General features: G+C 44.0%; 1 protein-coding gene across 3 annotated transcripts in view; it reads left to right on the forward strand.

Annotated features, from left to right (window-relative positions):
• cnot6l (CCR4-NOT transcription complex, subunit 6-like) overlaps positions 1–17,091 on the forward strand; it is a 74,804-nt gene that overhangs the window by 51,593 nt on the left and 6,120 nt on the right. For all 3 annotated transcript variants that reach the window (XM_055640314.1, XM_055640331.1, XM_055640322.1), the window contains 3 exons: positions 11,057–11,205; positions 13,067–13,300; positions 13,723–13,925. In XM_055640314.1, coding sequence (XP_055496289.1) covers positions 11,057–11,205; positions 13,067–13,300; positions 13,723–13,925 — 586 coding nt within the window. The remainder of the gene's footprint in view (positions 1–11,056; positions 11,206–13,066; positions 13,301–13,722; positions 13,926–17,091) is intronic.

Genomic DNA, 17,091 nt, shown 5'->3' on the forward strand with positions numbered 1-17,091 from the left:
TGTAGTTTGGATTTACTTGAAAACACTCTTGATATATTTCTGGTCTGGGTGGATGTTTGCTCACATTCTGTCTAGAAAATGTCATGTTATTTTTTGTGTGTTGTTTACATTCTGACGAAAGTTTTTTTTATCAGAAAGAGAATTCCAGAGTAAGTTCATGCCAACTTGCTGTTACTTTTGGCTGAGTGGCAGAGTGTAAGCAGAAGATTGGTGTCAGTTCAGTTGTCTGTTAGCTTGGCCAGGGATTGTTCATTGAAACAATGTGATCATAAAGAACTGCAATGGAAAAGATAAAACCAAAATTTGTGTTTAAATTCCATATGATAAATCTGCATTTTGAGATTGGGTATAATGAATTCCTGAAAATCTATGTTAGGCTGTGGGCCGAGGAGCTTTTTCGTTCAGGTTTGTGACCCAACTCACAGAACTACCTGAATTTTTAACATATTGTGTAAAAATTTATAAATCATACCTGAAATCTGTCAAGACCAAAACCTGCACATTTTTAAGAAATATTAGAAAAACCTCATTTTCTGAGTAGTAATTGCCCAATCAATGCACGTTTGACATTGAGGTCGGACGCAAATTGACCAATCCCGCGCTTTGTTTTATGGTCGCTAGGCAGCGAGGACTCTGGGATCATGGGTGCCTCTTCATTACATCAATACAATAGCAAGGTTTCCAAGGAATAAAGGTAATGCTCACCTTGCTGATAATTTTGTTTGTCAATTGATTTATCTTTATAAAGTTATGATGTGAACTGTTAAATAAAAATGATAAATAACAAATGTAGAATTAGGATTAGGGTCAGTCGGTCGGGCCTGTCGGTACGCCGATGGATGCTGTGGCGGATCGGTCAGGCCGCCGGTGGGTAGTGAGAGTTGGGCCGGGCCACCGGTGGGTGGTGAGAGCGGTCGTTCTGTCCGGGCCTCTGGCGGGTGGTGAGCATTAGGCCGGGACTCCGGCGGGTGGTCAGAGTTGGGCCGGGATTCCGGTGGGTGCTGCAAGGGGACGGTCGGCCTGTCAAGTTGGTGGTGTTGCAGCAAGCGACCAGGCGGTCTGACGGAGCCGGCGCTATGGGGGTGCTGAAGGCAGACTGGGCGGCCTGCAGGGCAGTGCTGCTCCCCACATTCATCAGCACCAGATGCTGGCGGAGGTGAACGCGCTGCGGGGCACACGTACGGAGCCCGCAGCTGATCCCAAAGCGGCTCCAACTCCAGCTGTGGGTTGCTCTGGAGCTATTGGGGGTTGACGCTGGCACATGTAACTGGATCCTGAACTTTCTATCACAACGGCAGCAGACGGGGTGGGCAGTAGGACATCAAAAACCATAGCCGTGAGCACTGGCTCGCCCCAAGGCTGTGTCCTAAGCCCCCTGCTGTTTAGTCTGCTTACAAACGACTGTACTGCTAGACTCAATAACAACTTCATCAACAAGTTCGCTGATGACACAACAGTGGTGGGTCTCATCAGTGACAATGATGAGTCGGCGTACAGGATGGAGGTGGAGCTGCTCACAGGATGGTGTAAATCCCACAACCTCATTCTCAACGTGGGAAAAACTAAGGAGATGGTGGTTGACTTCAGGAGGGCGGGAAAACAACACCATACACCTCTGCACATCGATGGAGCTGATGTGGAAAGGGTCAGCAGCGTGAAGTTCCTAGGACTCCACCTGTCAGATGACCTGATGTCTACAACCAACACCACAGCACTGGTCAAGAGAGCCCAGCAGCGACTACACCCTCTCCGAAGACTACGTAAAGCAGGTCTCCCCACTACACACCTACGAACTTTTTATAGGGGGACAATCGAGAGCACATTAACCAACGGCATCACTTCCTGGTTTGGGAGCTGCAAGGCGTACGAACGGCACCAACTTGACAGGATTGTGAAGACCGCCAGCAGGATTATTGGTGTTCCACTCCCCTTCTTGCTGGACATATACAGGAAGAGATGTATCGACAGAGCTATCTCCATCATCAAAGACCCCTACCACCCATCGCACCACATATTCTCCATCCTGCCATCTGGGAAGAGGTACAGGAGCATTAGTTGCAAAACCAGCAGGATGCTCCTCAGCTTCTTCCCGCAGGCTATAAGACTGATAAACGGACTTAGCCCCCTGCCAAAGTATCGCGCACCAACCATCAACCTGGACACACCACAGCAGCTGTCGATCGGAACGCCTGTTGATGTTTAGTAGAGAGTAGAGTGTTTAAAGTTAAATTTGTTCATGATATATGTATTTTTATTTCTATTTATTTGTTGTTATTGTACTGCACACTGAATGGACACTGGTTGAGCAACGTTTTTTTGTTTCTTCTGGGTATGTGAGTACTCGGGAAATGACAATAAAGATATACTGATACTGATACTCTGGAAGGGGAGTGGGTTAGGGTTAGGCATTTTCCTGTCAGTGGAAGATGCCTTGGCCTTCCCCCAGCCTGGCACTGCCCCAGCCCCACTCTGCACACTGGCAGTCAGCGGAATTCAGTAAATGGGGGAACCCACAGGAACTGCCCTCACCCATTAATAGGCTGGTTCAGGAGCTGGACCTCTGCGGCACTCACTCAAATAAATCCTCTTACCTAATTAATGGGTGAGGGCAGTCCCTGTGGGTTCCCCCGTTTACTGAACTCCACCGACTGCACCATAAATAAATAAATATATATAATATATACACACACACACACACACACACACACACACACACACACACACACACACACACACACACACACACACACACACACACGGTTTAAAGAGACCGCAGCACGGAATTAGGCTCCCAATTGTGTAATATGGGCATTGGCACTAGATGGCGCTTTTTTGATCTAATTTCATGTGCAACTTTTGGCACTGACGAGTTATGACTTCCTTCTCAATTATATTTTATCTAAATCTGTGCAAAATTTAATGTAGTTCCGAGACATGGGTCACAAAAGTTGATTTCTAGACACATTTTTGATGCTCGGCCCACAGCCTACATGTATTACTTTATTGTAGCAGTGCCAAATTATGCTCCACTTTTCCAGCAGTTTTATCATAATGCACTGAACAGTATATTGTTTGATAATAAGCATGAACATTTGGGATCAAACAAGGGCATTAGACTCTTATTTAAATATTTAAATTATAAATTCAGATTATTTAACCATAATTCACAAGTAAGATATTTAAGAATGTGAAATTAGACAAGCTTTTCATTTTTCGGAGCATTTACGTCAGGTTGCGTTATCAAAATAAATTGCAGTGCAGGCTAAGCAAGCACAGTTGCTGCAAATTGAAGCATGTAATTATGGCATTTAGACATTGTTATGGGCCGACATGCATTTCAATTCATGGGTCAATAAACAGTGATAGAATGTTGAAAATATTTTATGCTTAAGCTTGAAAACATGGTACAATGTTATTTTTAAGGTTGTTTGTTTGAATTGCATAAAGCTTGTTCATGTCACTGCTTATCTGTAAGGAAGATATTTAAGGGTTTGATTATTATAATCTCAAGGTAAGTGTATATAAATCGTTGAATGGGCTCGCCCCGCCTTACCTCTCTGAGCTGCTCCACCCATACGCTCCTGCCCGGTGCCTCAGGTCAGCTGATCAGCTGCTCCTTGAGGTACCAAGGTCTAAGCGGAAGCTCAGAGGGGATCTCCTTTTCTGTTTCACTCTGGAACACCTTTTGCACATCAGACAGGCCCCCTCACTGTCCATTTTCAAATATACTTTTTATTCTCTGGCTTTCGACCCGGCTGGACATTGCCCGTTTTTAGTGCTTTTAATGTCCAATTTTTAATAGTCCAGCACTACGGTTTTTAATGGTTTGTTATAACTTCTTGTCCATGAGTTCTCATGTACAGCACTTTGTGGCAACTGCAGTTGTTTAAAGTGCTTTATCAATAAAGTTATTATTATTATTATTATGTACAAAATTGAAATTAATCTAACAGATATTGGATTAGTGTAAGTGCTCAATTAATTAAATTCAAATCTGAAACTCCAGTTCTCCTTTTTCAATATTTTATGTTTTATATATTTACTAGACCAAGTGGGACCCGTTGGGTCCCGTTTCCCCCAATGTAATATTCCAGCACTCGCCTACAGCCTCCAACTGCGCCGGCGTGGCTGAGGGGTTCCCGCTGTGACGCCAGAAATCCCCGTTTTGATGCGAGTCTCGGCGACCCTCCTCCAACTGCCCCTCCCCAACTGTGCCTCGCCATCCCTCTTCCTACCCCTATCCTCCTCCATCCCCCATCACCCCCCAGCACTCCATCCCCCTCCTCTTCCCCCACCCTATTCTTTCCCCTATCCTCCTCCCCAACACCACTCCCTCCCTCACCTCTCCCTCCCTCCCTCCTTAACCCCTCTCCCCTCCCTACTCCCCTCCTATCACTATTCCCCTCCTCCCCCACTCTCCCTCCTCACCTCCTCAGGGTCTCGATGTAAACCACCGCCGGCCCCGTTTTCTCCAGCAGGGCAGCAATGAAGTTGTACTTGAGGCGGGGGGAGGTCAGGGGGGGTTGGGGGCATGAGGTCCTGGAGCCGGGGGAAGAGGAGGGCTTAGGTCGGGGACCGTCAGGGACGGGGGGGGGCGAGCGTCCTGGAGCCGGGGCAGTGGGAGGGCTTGTGGGGGGGGGGGGAAGCGTCCTGGGGAGGGGGAGGGATTGAGGCGGGGGCTGTCGGGGAGGGGAGGCGGCGAGCATCCTGGCGAGGGAGAGGAGGTGGGTATCGGGCACAGTCTCTCCCCGCCTCTGGTCGCCGGCCCGGGGGGGTTGGGGGCAGAAATTAAAATGGAAGGAAACTCACCCGTGGTTCGCCGTAGTGACGGGGAAAAAAAATATGGCGGGGTGAAATTGTGCGAAGGCCACGCTGAGGACCGGTGTAGTGTCCTTTGTGACGCCTGTCAAGGCGTGCGAGGTCCCGTGGGGTGTCCTTTGTGACGCCTGTCAAGTAAAGACGGCAAGTGGCGGCGCTGTTTTAGTTTTTTTAAAGTTTTAAACGGCAATAACTTGTAAAATATACCATCAATCTGAATGAAACGTTTAATTTACATCACAGGACTATGGTGAGTAAGGTGGGCCAAAAATTATAGTGCTTTCGTGTACCGTTTTTGTGCAAATGCAAACCGGGCGAACAAACGGACAAACAAACAAGATGAGAGTTTCAGTAACATAGAGATAGAGATGCCTGTCAGTATTTTAGTTGTGCAGATTGCCTTTTTTAGGAATTATGATTTTTGATTTTGATTATGTTGAATAATATTGAACTAAGTTGTGAATAATGTAATATTCATTCATTTATATAGCAAGAGAACATTGGTATGTGAGGGGGAGGAAGGTTATAACTTGTAAGATAATCCTGATTAAAAAATAATAAGGTGCAGGCTACAGCCAAAATACTGCAGACTGACAATCTTTCAGCATATGTTGGAAAGGTTAGATATCAAACATTTTGGATTGCAGAGATGGGGAGGAATAATGAGAACAAAGGGAATGTCCATGATAAGATGCAGACCAAGAGAGATTAAGAAATGGTGGTGAATGCATGATCAGTACAGTGATTAATTGCAGATATTCCATCTGGAGAAAGTGTGCGAACATGGATGAAACCAGGAGATGAGAGAAAGGGAGGAAAAAACAATACTGAAAGCGTGAAGTCCAAGCCACTGCAGATGTTGGAAATCTGAAAGGAAAAAGATTGTTGTGAATACTCAGCACTTAAGTCCAGATAATAGGTTATCACCTGCCACCTACCAGTTATGATGCACGCTAGAAAGGTTGGTTATTGGGTTAGTAAACTCATTGAACACTGAACGTTTTGATTTCCCAGCATCCAGGATCCGATTTGTTCCTTTTCCAACACAAGCTTGAGGAATAGCATCTCATTGTGCAATTGAACACAGGATCTAATAATCCATCAAATTTTCAGGTGAACCATCTTTCTGCCTAGAATTAGAACTGGTGAGTTCTGATGAAAGATTAACTCCTGCTACAAATTCGGAAAATGCTACAAACATTTTCTCTGTTTGAGTTACGGCATTGGCAATTTTTTTACTTAATTTTGCTTTTCGTTCTCAATAGATGCTGATTAATGTCCAACATTCTGGTTTATTTCAGATTTCCAGCATTATGTCCAATGTTCAGTTTCTTATTACATTTTTTCCTTCATCCTTTTCTGTTTTAATTTATCTTCTCCAGACAAGTTGGCTATGACCGATAAGTCTACACTTAGTTTCAATCAGTCACTAGTGTCACACTTATGGGCCTGTCCCACTTAGGCGACTTTTTAGGTGACAGCTGGAGACTATGCAGTCGCCACATGTTCGCGCGCTGGTGGTTGCCGGGGAGTCGCCTTCATGGTGGTGAAGAGTTCCCGCATTCTGGAAACTAACCATGGCCTCATTATGGTCGCTGAGAATTTTTCAACATATTGAAAAATTAGCAGCGACTAGAATGAAGCCACCATGGAGAGTAGCGAGAAGCCGCAGATGGGTCGCAAGGAGGTCCTGGTGGGTTGCCAGGAGGTTGAAGGTTCTCGTAGGTTGTAGCTGGTGCTGACTGGTGAATTTAAATTGCTTATTGGGGGAAAAAACGTAAGCATTCGATTTCAGAACCAAGGATAACCGACCAGTAATGTTAAATTTCCGCTGAACTTCTCAACCGTGTATCTCTGGCTTTTTAAATGTTGTCTGGATTCTTAACAGTTGTCTCCACTCCTTCTCCGCTCCTTCACCCCCCTCCCTCTTTTGAGGGACTTACCGTACACTGTGCTAGTGAATTTCACGACATCGCGCTGTCTGTATCCCCCCCGAGTGAATTTCAGACAGCGCTTCCCCCCCCCCCCCCCCCCTTGCCCTGCCTTTGCCGATGTGATGTGTGTGTGTGTTTCACTCTGACAGTCACCGTTCCAGTTGCCGGTTTTTCAGGCACTGCCGGCAACTTAACAGTCGCCGGCAGACGACTGAAAAATCGCCTAAGTGGGACAGGCCCATTAGTTTCAATCCTATTACAGATATTTCCTTCATTTTATCCACTCCATGCCATCCTGGCCACACACTCATCTCCCCGCTACCTTCAGGTAGAAGGTACAGGAGCCTGAAGACTGCAATGTCCAGGTTCAGGAATAGCTGCTTCCCCACAGCCATCAGGCTGTTAAACTCAACTCAAACAAAACTCTGAACATTAATAGCCCATTATCTGTTTATTTGCACTTTATCTGTTTATTTATTCGTGTGTATATATTTATATAATGGTATATGGACACACTGATCTGTTCTGTATGCATGCCGACCATATTCTGTTGTGTTGAAGAAAAGCAAGAATTTCATTGTCCTATCTGGAACACATGACAATAAACTCTCTTGAATCTTGAATCTTGGATCTCCCCCTACTCCTCTGCAACTTGAAATGTGTTAATTTCTAACTCTCAGTTGTAATGGAAATCCTTGTCACTCTTTCTGTCTCTAGAAATGTTACTAGATTTGCAGGTTGTTTACAGCATCTTCCGTTTTCATTGCAGGCTTTATTCTTTGTGTAGGAGAAAACACTTGACATCCTTTTAATGGTGAATTTGAGTTTTAAAGCTTTCTTGCTATTTGTCTTACTTAAATCCTGTTGTGGTTGATTTCAAGTTAGAAATCCACTAACCAGTCACAACAGAGAGATCCATCGTTTTCTTGAGAAATTAATATTTTTCTTTCATGCAGCGTGTAGGTAACAGAAATTGATAAACACACATGATGAAATTTGCAACACTGCTCCTTTCTTTGTAGCTTATCTTCAGTCAGCATGACTTGGGTTTAACGCCCCTTATGGAGTGGGGAGCATGCGACATTTTTTAAGATCCATACTGCAGCAGTTAGTGAATACAAAAGATCGAATGTGCTGCCTGTCTGATACATTGCCATGGCAAGAGGATGTGCATTGATAGATGCAAATGAGGATACTGTTAATTAATAGCTGGACTAACAATATCTGGAGATCAAAGAGTTTTTCTAGTAGTAGGTCCAGTATCACCTTTGGACCTTAGTTAGACCTGAATACAATTTGCATATTCTTGTTTGTTTGATATCATTGCAATTCATGGCAACTTTAATGTCATCGGATGTACAATCATAGATGCAATGAAGTTTTGCGTCAGTCCGTAGAATTTGTAAATAAAGAGAAAAAACAAGAAAAAAAATAGAAAGAGAGGACTACACAATATCAGGAAATGGAGACACAAAGAGGGACCAGAGGTCTTCGTCGGGAGTATCAGCAGTGTCCATTGTGTTGTTATCACCTTTCAGGTCCTGCTGGTATCACCTAGGCTCAGGAGGGCTTAACTTCCATGGTTTGTGAGGGTTTTATGATCTTGCCCGTCTCAGACACCGTTTTCTATCGGGGCACCGATGATGTGCTTAAACTGCACCCTTTCCCGTGAAGCAGGTCTGGGGTGCTCCTACTATGCTGTACCGTGAAGCAGGTGTCAGGAAATGGTACAGCGGTGGTCAGGATCTTGGGCTTTCTTGAGCCTCCATCTATCTTTAAACGCACCCTTCCCCCTATGTTCCATCCTCGCATTATGTTCCACCTCGCATGGTTCCACCAATCAGCCTCCGAGTCACCTCTCCAGCACATTTATTTAGTCATCTTTCTTCCCTCTATACTCTCTGATCTCCACAGATGCTGCTTGGCTGCTGAGTTTTGAGCAGGTTTTTTTTTTTGTTTTTGTTTAATTCCAATATAGTAGTTATTACTATAACACGTGTTATATACAACGTGATTGCTGAACCAGGGAACATTATTTGTGTTTCTCTAGGTCTAATTGGTTAAGTTTTGATTGTGAATAAGAAAACCACTTAAAGTTACTTTGGAAACTGACAAGCAGAAAATATTGCAGTCGGCGGGAATGGGGGATGAAGGGGGTTTGTCTGGGGGGGGGGGGAGGGATTGTTTCTTTGTAACTCCCAGCAGTAATCAGACTCTTTAGTTTTGGCGATACAGCATGGAAACAGGCTCTTCACCCTATTTAGTCCACGCCGACTATCAATCACCCGATCACACTGGTGCTATGTTATCCCACTTTCGCATCATTCCTTGCATACTAGGAGGAATTTAGAGACTAATTAACCTATAATCTTGCATGTCTTTGGGATGAGGGAGGAAACGAGCACTTGGAGGGAACGCGCGCAGTCACAGGAAGTATGTGCAAGTGTCGCACAGACAACACCCAAGGTCAGGATTGAACCAGAGTCTCTGGTGCCTTGACACAGCAACTCTGCCAGCTGCACCATCGTGCCACCATTGTCTCATATGAGCAAAGTCTGAAAGTCCACAGCTGCCCCTTGAAATAAACAAGCAATTGTATCCATTCACAATTTCCTATGATACTCTAAAGCAATGTAACCTATAAGCTTTTAATGTTTTTAGCTTGCAGTAACAAGCATAAATGTACGGGGGGGGGGGCTGCTGGGGGACTTAGTGAAATTCTCTAGCCCCTGATGCTATTTTCCCCATTGACACAATTGTCTTTACATGACAATTTTCTTTAATTCAAGTTTTCTTATGAGCACAACTGTCGTGTGATAGCAGAACTTGCTGCATCTCAAAATCGTAGGTGTAATAAGTAAATTCCACCAGCTGAGGGAACTCTTGATTTTTATGTAATACTCAACAACAGATTGTTGCAAAATTGAATGGAAACTTTTGCGTCTTGGCTGTGGATTAAAAAAAAATCCCGTAAAATCTTTGAGGGTTAACCTTAAGATTATTTTAAAAGTTATTGGCACTTGTCGACTTCGTGAATTTAGACTTTTTTTTTCCCCTGCTAAATAAATTTGGGCATTATTTTAAGTAATTGAGTTATCTTTGTTTTGGTGTACACAGTAAAGTTAGATTAAGCTAATTATTAGAATTTAATTCAAAAACTTTAAACCTTAATGGAGCTTATCACTCCTTGCCACATCCATATTAGCAGAAGTTAGAATAACAGGTAATGTCACCACTTCAATTGCAGTTAAAATATAATTTTGAGATGAAATCATTGAGATGGAATAATTGAAATAATAGGGGGCGCCGTGGCCTAGGGGGCGCCGTCCTGTACGGGTATGGCTGCCCAGCCTGCAGCTGTCCGTTTTCTCTCTTTTTTTTAAATTTTTAGTTAGTTGAGTTTTTCGTTTTTCGGAGTTCTAGCCTTTTTATGTGGGGGGGTGGGGGGGGGGGGGAAGGGGGAAACTACTTTTCAGGGTATCTACCTGGTCGGAGAGGCAGCTTTTCTCCGGGCTGCACCGTCGACCCGTCCTCGCGGCCTACCAGCGGGCGGCGTCTCCTGAGGGGACTGCCCAGAACCTCGGCGGTGGCGCAGCGCTGGAGCGCTATCGCGGAGCGGGCGATGCCTTGCCCGGGTCACTGCACTGGAACTGAGGCCGCCGATAAAAACATCGCGGAGCTGTGGGTCTGTGGAGCGGACAGCCGCGGCGCTGACTTTAACATCGGGAGCCTGGGATCTCTTGGCGAGATCGCCAGTGGTGGAGCTCCATCCAGTGCGGCCTGTCGGCTTTGGAAGCCACGGTCTCCAGTTAGGAAGCGGCCGTTCCAGATGTCCCATGCCGCTGAGAGGATTCTCCCGACGCCAGAGCACCATCACCCAGCGAGAACGGCCTGGAACATCAGGCCCCCGTAAAGGCGACTGCAGAGGCCTCAATACGCCTGACTATGGGTGGACAAGGGGATGGGACTGGACTTTGTGCCTCCCCTCAAAATGGGAACCATTGTGGGGGGATGTTTTTTATGTTTATTGTTCAATTCTTTAATGTTGTGTCTTATCTTTATCTGTGTGCTGCATGGCAAGACAAATTTCACTACACCAATTGGTGTACGACAAATAAATGTCCTTTGTCCTTTGTACTTTCTGATATTTCAGCTTTGATAAATTTATGACTATTTACTTGATCTTTTTTTATTCAACTCGTCTGTCGTTTTAAAATGAATCCTCAAACTGTCACATGAATGCCTTGGTTAGGGTGTTAGAAAAAAAATATGGTGAATCCTACCCCCTTTCTTCACTCCCTCAGATTTGCATTGGTGCAGAAGCACACAGTGGAATTCAACCAATTGGCAATGGCTAACTCGGATGGATCCGAAGCCATGCTAAATCGTGTCATGACTAAAGATAATATTGGAGTAGCAGTACTTTTGGAAGTCCACAAGGATCTGTTTGGAGGTATATGTTTTGTATTCTTAAAACAGCAAATAAAGTTAAATGGAAGTTAACCCAGGGTGACTTGTAGGATATGTTACTTACATTGTTATCGTTATCTGGCACTAGTGATAAAAAAATCATAATTTATAATATTTGGATGAAGAAAGGCAAATTATATTGGGAGGTTTTATTTTGTTTTTGTTCTTCTGTAATATTTAACAATGAGATGTACAGTTATGGATTCCTCAAAATGCTTCAAAATTTAACAAGGCCATTCATTGTTTCTTCTCCATGAAGCAGGGAAGTAAGTTTGAAAAACCCCCCAAAAAAACACGTTTCATGAGATTGTGTGTTTTTTATTGGAGTCCAGTACTGAACAACCTGTCTGAGGGATATTTTTCTATGTACAAAGATTACTCTTGGCTCTTCAAAATTTGAACACATCTGTAGTCTTGCCCATCCAGACCAATTGGAGCTATTTTCCACCAGGCACTTTCCCCAAGGATAGCATAGTAACCCAGTATAATGTGCCGCTCAACACCTCACTGCTGATTAGACAGGTAACTCCCTTTAAGAAATTCTAGCCTAAACATCATCCTTGTATTACTTTCAAATACACATGTAATAAATTAATAAAAAATAAAGAAGGACCTTATCCCAAAACATCACCTATCCTTGTCCAGAGCTGATGCCTGCTCCGTTGAGTTACTCCAGTACTTTGTACTTGTTTTTTGTTTATAACAAATGTCTGCCTTGGTCCCAAAGGTTATATGCATATCTACTTGCATAAAGTCCATCTGGTGTAGTACTGGATGTGCTACTTTTTCCAAATGTGGCAGTAAATCAATATCCCATTCATCCCTGGGTGCCTGGGTTTCAGCAACTAAGTTACAGAGAAAAGTTGAACAGGTCTTTATTCTTTGGAGTGCAGAAAGTTAAGGGGGGACGATAGAGGTCTTTAAAATGATGAGAGGGATAGACATAGTTGACGTGGATAAGCTTTTCCCACTGAGAGTAGGGAAGATTCAAACAAGATGACATGACTTGAGAATTAAGGGACAGAAGTTTAGGGGTAACATGAGGGGGACCTTCTTTACTCGGAGAGTGGTAGATGTGTGGAATGAGCTTCCAGTGAAGGTGGTGGAGGCAGGTTCGATTTTATCATTTAAAAATAAATTGGATAGTTATATGGACGGGAAAGGAATGGAGGGTTAAGGTCTGAGTGCAGTTAGATGGGACTAGGGGAGAATTACAGCACGGACTAGAAGGGCCGAGATGGCCTGTTTCCGTGCTGTAATTGTTATATGGTTATATGATGTTGAATATTGTACACCATTGTCAAAGTAGAGCAGAAATATTCTATTTTCAATCCAGGTTTTGTTTTTAGCCAACGTTTAAGAGATTTGTCTAATTGCTGTGTATGGAATCTTACTGTGCAATTTTTTAGCCACACTTCCTGCAGTACAACTGATGAACAGACATAAGAATCAAATTACTCCAGCACCAGTGGCGGACTGGCCAGGATGTCAGCTTGCCCGATGGCAAGCGGGCCCCCTATATCAAGTGGGCCTCTGATGAAGTGTGCCCCCTTTGTCTCCTGGCAACCAATATTTTTAGACCCAGTCCCCCACTGTCCAGCACTGTATCCATCAGAATGACCTCTGGCTATAAAGCGTTTGGGATGTCCTGTGATTGTGAAAGACACTATGTAAATCTAAGGTACACAAAAATGCTGGAGAAACTCAGCGGGTGCAGCAGCATCTATGGAGCGAAGGAAATAGGCAACGTTTCGGGCCGAAACCCTTCTTCAGACACTATGTAAATCTAACTTTGTTCTTTTTGTTCAATTGCTGCATACATTTAAAGGCGTCATCCCTTTCAGGTGCAAAGGCACTTCATGGAGCAGACAAGCAGCTAATCCTGGTGGCTAACGCACATATGCACTGGGACCCTGAATACTCTGATGTGAAGCTCATCCAAACCATGATGATTATTTCTGAACTCAAAACTATCCTTGAGAAGTCGGCCATATCTCTTAGGCCAAGTTGTCCTTCTGCAGACCCTAACTGCATCCCATTGGTGCTGTGTGCAGATCTCAATTCACTGCCAGATTCGGGTAAGATTATTAACAGCGGTACCTAAACTACTTTGTGAATTATCTTGTGAATTTTAAAACTTAAATGCCTGCACATTTGACCATGATTTCCTGTAAAGTCTAGAATTATAAATATAAAATATCTCCAGCATTATGCAGAAAGAAATGTCCAGTTTTAAGTACTTCGCTTCTAATCTGTGTCCATGTGTTTCAAAAAAAGTCTTATCAGTTTGGTTAAACTTCCTTGTATTCAATAGATTATATTGTAAAATGCTTTGTGTAACCCAATGTGTAGTTCAAATTGGTGTATAAGACAAAGCAAAATGGAGGGACCATTATAGTAGGAAGCTGTAAACCAAAGTTACCAGTCTGTGAGCAGCGCTTTTATGGTAACTAACATGCAATGGCATAAATGCATCACATTAACTCCACTTGATGTGTAGGTGTTGTGGAATATTTGAGCACTGGAGGTGTTGCACAGAATCACAAAGACTTCAAGGAGTTGAGGTACAATGAATGTTTGACCAACTTCAACTGTAATGGAAAGAACGGAACTTCAGATGGCAGAATTACTCATGATTTCCAACTCCAGAGCGCCTATGAAAACAACTTGATGCCTTACACAAATTACACTTTTGACTTTAAGGTAAGTAATAGACTGCACTGTGGTTTCATTTCATTTGAACTTGTTTTGCAGATTTTTTTTGCAGTTCGTTATTGGCTACAGAGTTTACTTACTCCCACTTATGAAATTGTTTCTGATTAATTTGGTGGTAACGTGTAGAATAAAAATGTGCATGCTCCAATTAAGATTGTGTGCTTACTTTTGAAGAAAATCATACTCAAATTAGTACTTATGAACACTCAACTGGCTTGTTGACTGAATATTTCAAAAATGTATTTTCCTGCATTATTAACTTTAAAACCAAGACCAGTCTTTTTGTGTTTTGGTGAGGGCGGGGGGTGGACGGGCAGAGGGAAGTTGTAATCTTGAGCTTGCTGATGTTGGACTCCACATGGAGTCTTGTGGCAGAATGCTAGCTCCCACAGTTCGCACTCATTCTATTGGAAATTGGAATGTTCAGCAACTCCATTTGGTTCAATTGACAGGAATCACTCTGAGAGGCAAGTGTCAGATCATTTAGATTTTTAAATGCATCTTAATGGTGTTTAAATTATGTAACTGTTAATAAACTTGTGTAAACTTGTGTAAAATTAAAAACTATTCATTTTAGTTCTAATTTTTAGTTGTATAATCAAATTGTTAGACAGCATTGACAAAAACTGAAATGAAATATTTGGGAAGAGTTTGTAAATATTGACAAATTGGAATAGAATATGTTTGAGTTTAGGTTTATGATTGTCACATGAGTTGAGGTACAGTGAAAAGCTTGGTTACACATGCTATCAGATAATACACTCAAGTAAAATTGGTGGAGCAAAGGGGAAGATGGGGTGCAGAATATAGTTCTCACCAATAGCTCGCAATGTGGTAGAGGTGAATCGGATAGTACCCTATGGATTGACCGTTCAGAAGCCTGATACAATACAATTTATTAGTTGTCATTTGAACCTCATTGATCACAATCACAATCCGTTTTATTCGTCACTTGCACATAAAGTGCAAGTGAAATGAATTTGCCAGCAGCGGTACAATGAAAAAGAACACACAAACACAATAAACATTTAACACAAACATCCACCACAGCATTCATCACTGTGGTGGAAGGCACAAAATTTGGTCAGTCCTCCTCCATTTTCCCCCGTGGTCGGGACCTCAACCCGCCGTTGCGGGCGTCCAGACAAGGTAAAGTCCAGGTTAGTCCTGAATCGGTGCCTCCAAACCGGAGACCGCGGCTTTAGGTTGGTGTAGCCGGCAGGCCGGCAGTCGAAGATCTAAAGTCCCTGCGGCGCCGCAGCCGGAAGCACCGCAGAATGCAGGGCTGGCGGTCGGAGCTCCCCTCCAGGGATCCCCGGCGAGGGACCCTGCTCCAGATGGTAAGTCCACGCTGCGCCCGCAGTAGAAGTTGGCTGCGGGCTGGCGGTCGGAGCTCTTCTCCAGGGTCCCCAATGAGGGATCCCAGGCCCAGGACGCCGCACCGGCTGCAGCTCAGCAGACCCCGGCTTCAGGCTGTCTTGGGCCAGCGAACGGAGCGCTCTCCTCCAGCGAGGGATCGCCCGCACGGCGACGAGAGTCCACGCTGCGCCCGCAGCTGAAGCCCTGGGCACGTCTCCGGGAAAGGCCGCACCGATCCTCGATGTAAGGCCACAGGGGAGGCGACATGGAAAAAGTCGCCTCTTCGTGGATGAGGCGACCGAAGCGGTTTTCCACACCACCCCCCACACAAGACGCACAGAGAAACATTAAAAACATACATTAATACACACTAAAAAAACTAAAAAAGTAGAAAGAAACAATCACACGCTGCTGGCAGGGCTACCGCTTGCAGCACCCCCACTGATAACAGAGGGGAAAGGACTGTTCCTGAGTCTGGTGGTGCGCGCTTTCAAGCTTCTATAACTTCTGCCCGACGGGATTGGGGAGAAGCAAGAATGGCCGAAGTGGGACAGCTCTTTGATTATGTTGCATCTTTTCCAAGGTATAGTGAAGTGTCGATGGAGTCAATGCTGGGGATGAGCTGGGCAACATACAAAACTCTGCAATTTCTTGTGAACTTGGGCAGAACTTTTTTCCAAACTAAGCGCTGATGCAACCCGACAATATGCTTTCTTTGGTGCATCTTAGAAATTTGTATGAGTCATTGGAGACGCACCGAATTTCCTCAGTCTCTCAAGTTTATATAAATGATTGATAATAAAGGGCACTGCATAGAGATTGAGATGTGAGCGTGCTTCAGTGGTGGGTGGAGCTTTGGTTGAGCATCTTATTTGAAAGGTAACACTTCCAGCAGCTCTCGCCTTCAGCCTAGATTATATTGATTGATTTAAAGATACAGCATGGATCAGGCCATTTGGCCGACCGAGTCCATGTTTACTGATGATCGGTTCACACTGGTTCAATATGATCTATCTATCTATCTACCTATAAAAGTCTCACCTTGTCTGTTGTATGTTTTATATTTTCCTCAAAACGCTATGCGCTAGCGCTTAAATGTTTACATATTCTGACACATTTTTGCCCTCCACGCCATAATCAGGATCACTTAATATTTTATGCTATATTTCACGTTATTGGTGATTAAAGCTTTAAAAAAAGCCACATGATTTGTAGTTAAATTCCTTCCTGCCAGCTTCCAACACACTTTGATACAAAGTTGCAAGACAGGAACACTGAACTTTGCACCTCAGTGGGATATCACAGCAAGTGCTTCAACAGGAGGGGGAGGGTGAATTAGTATTGGAATTGGAATTGCTGCGGCAGGCAGGGCAAGTGCAATTATAATTTTTTTTTGTCCACTGCTGATGGAGGCAGGGGTGTGTTGGAATCTTGCATTCGGGAACGGGTTGAGTTGGGGGACCACGCCTCCCGTGGGGGCTATGGGTTAATGGTGCAATATTGCATTGGGGAACGGCTTGCGTTGGGAGAACAGGCCTCCTGTGTGACAGTGACTCAACGGGTCCCACTTGGTCTGGTATACCTATAAAAGTTTCATCTTGTATGTGTGCGTGTGTGCGTGCATGTATGTTTCGTTTCTTCCTCAAAACGCTCTGCGCTAGTGCTTAAATCTTTACATATTCTGACACATTTTTGCCCTCCATGCCGTAATCAGGTTCACTTAAGATTTGATACTTTATTTCACATATTGATGATTAAAGTTTTAAAAAAAAGCCAATTTTAACATGATTTTTAT

The sequence above is a fragment of the Leucoraja erinacea genome, chromosome 1 (genome assembly GCF_028641065.1).
Source record: "Leucoraja erinacea ecotype New England chromosome 1, Leri_hhj_1, whole genome shotgun sequence".
Lineage (NCBI taxonomy): Eukaryota > Metazoa > Chordata > Chondrichthyes > Rajiformes > Rajidae > Leucoraja > Leucoraja erinaceus.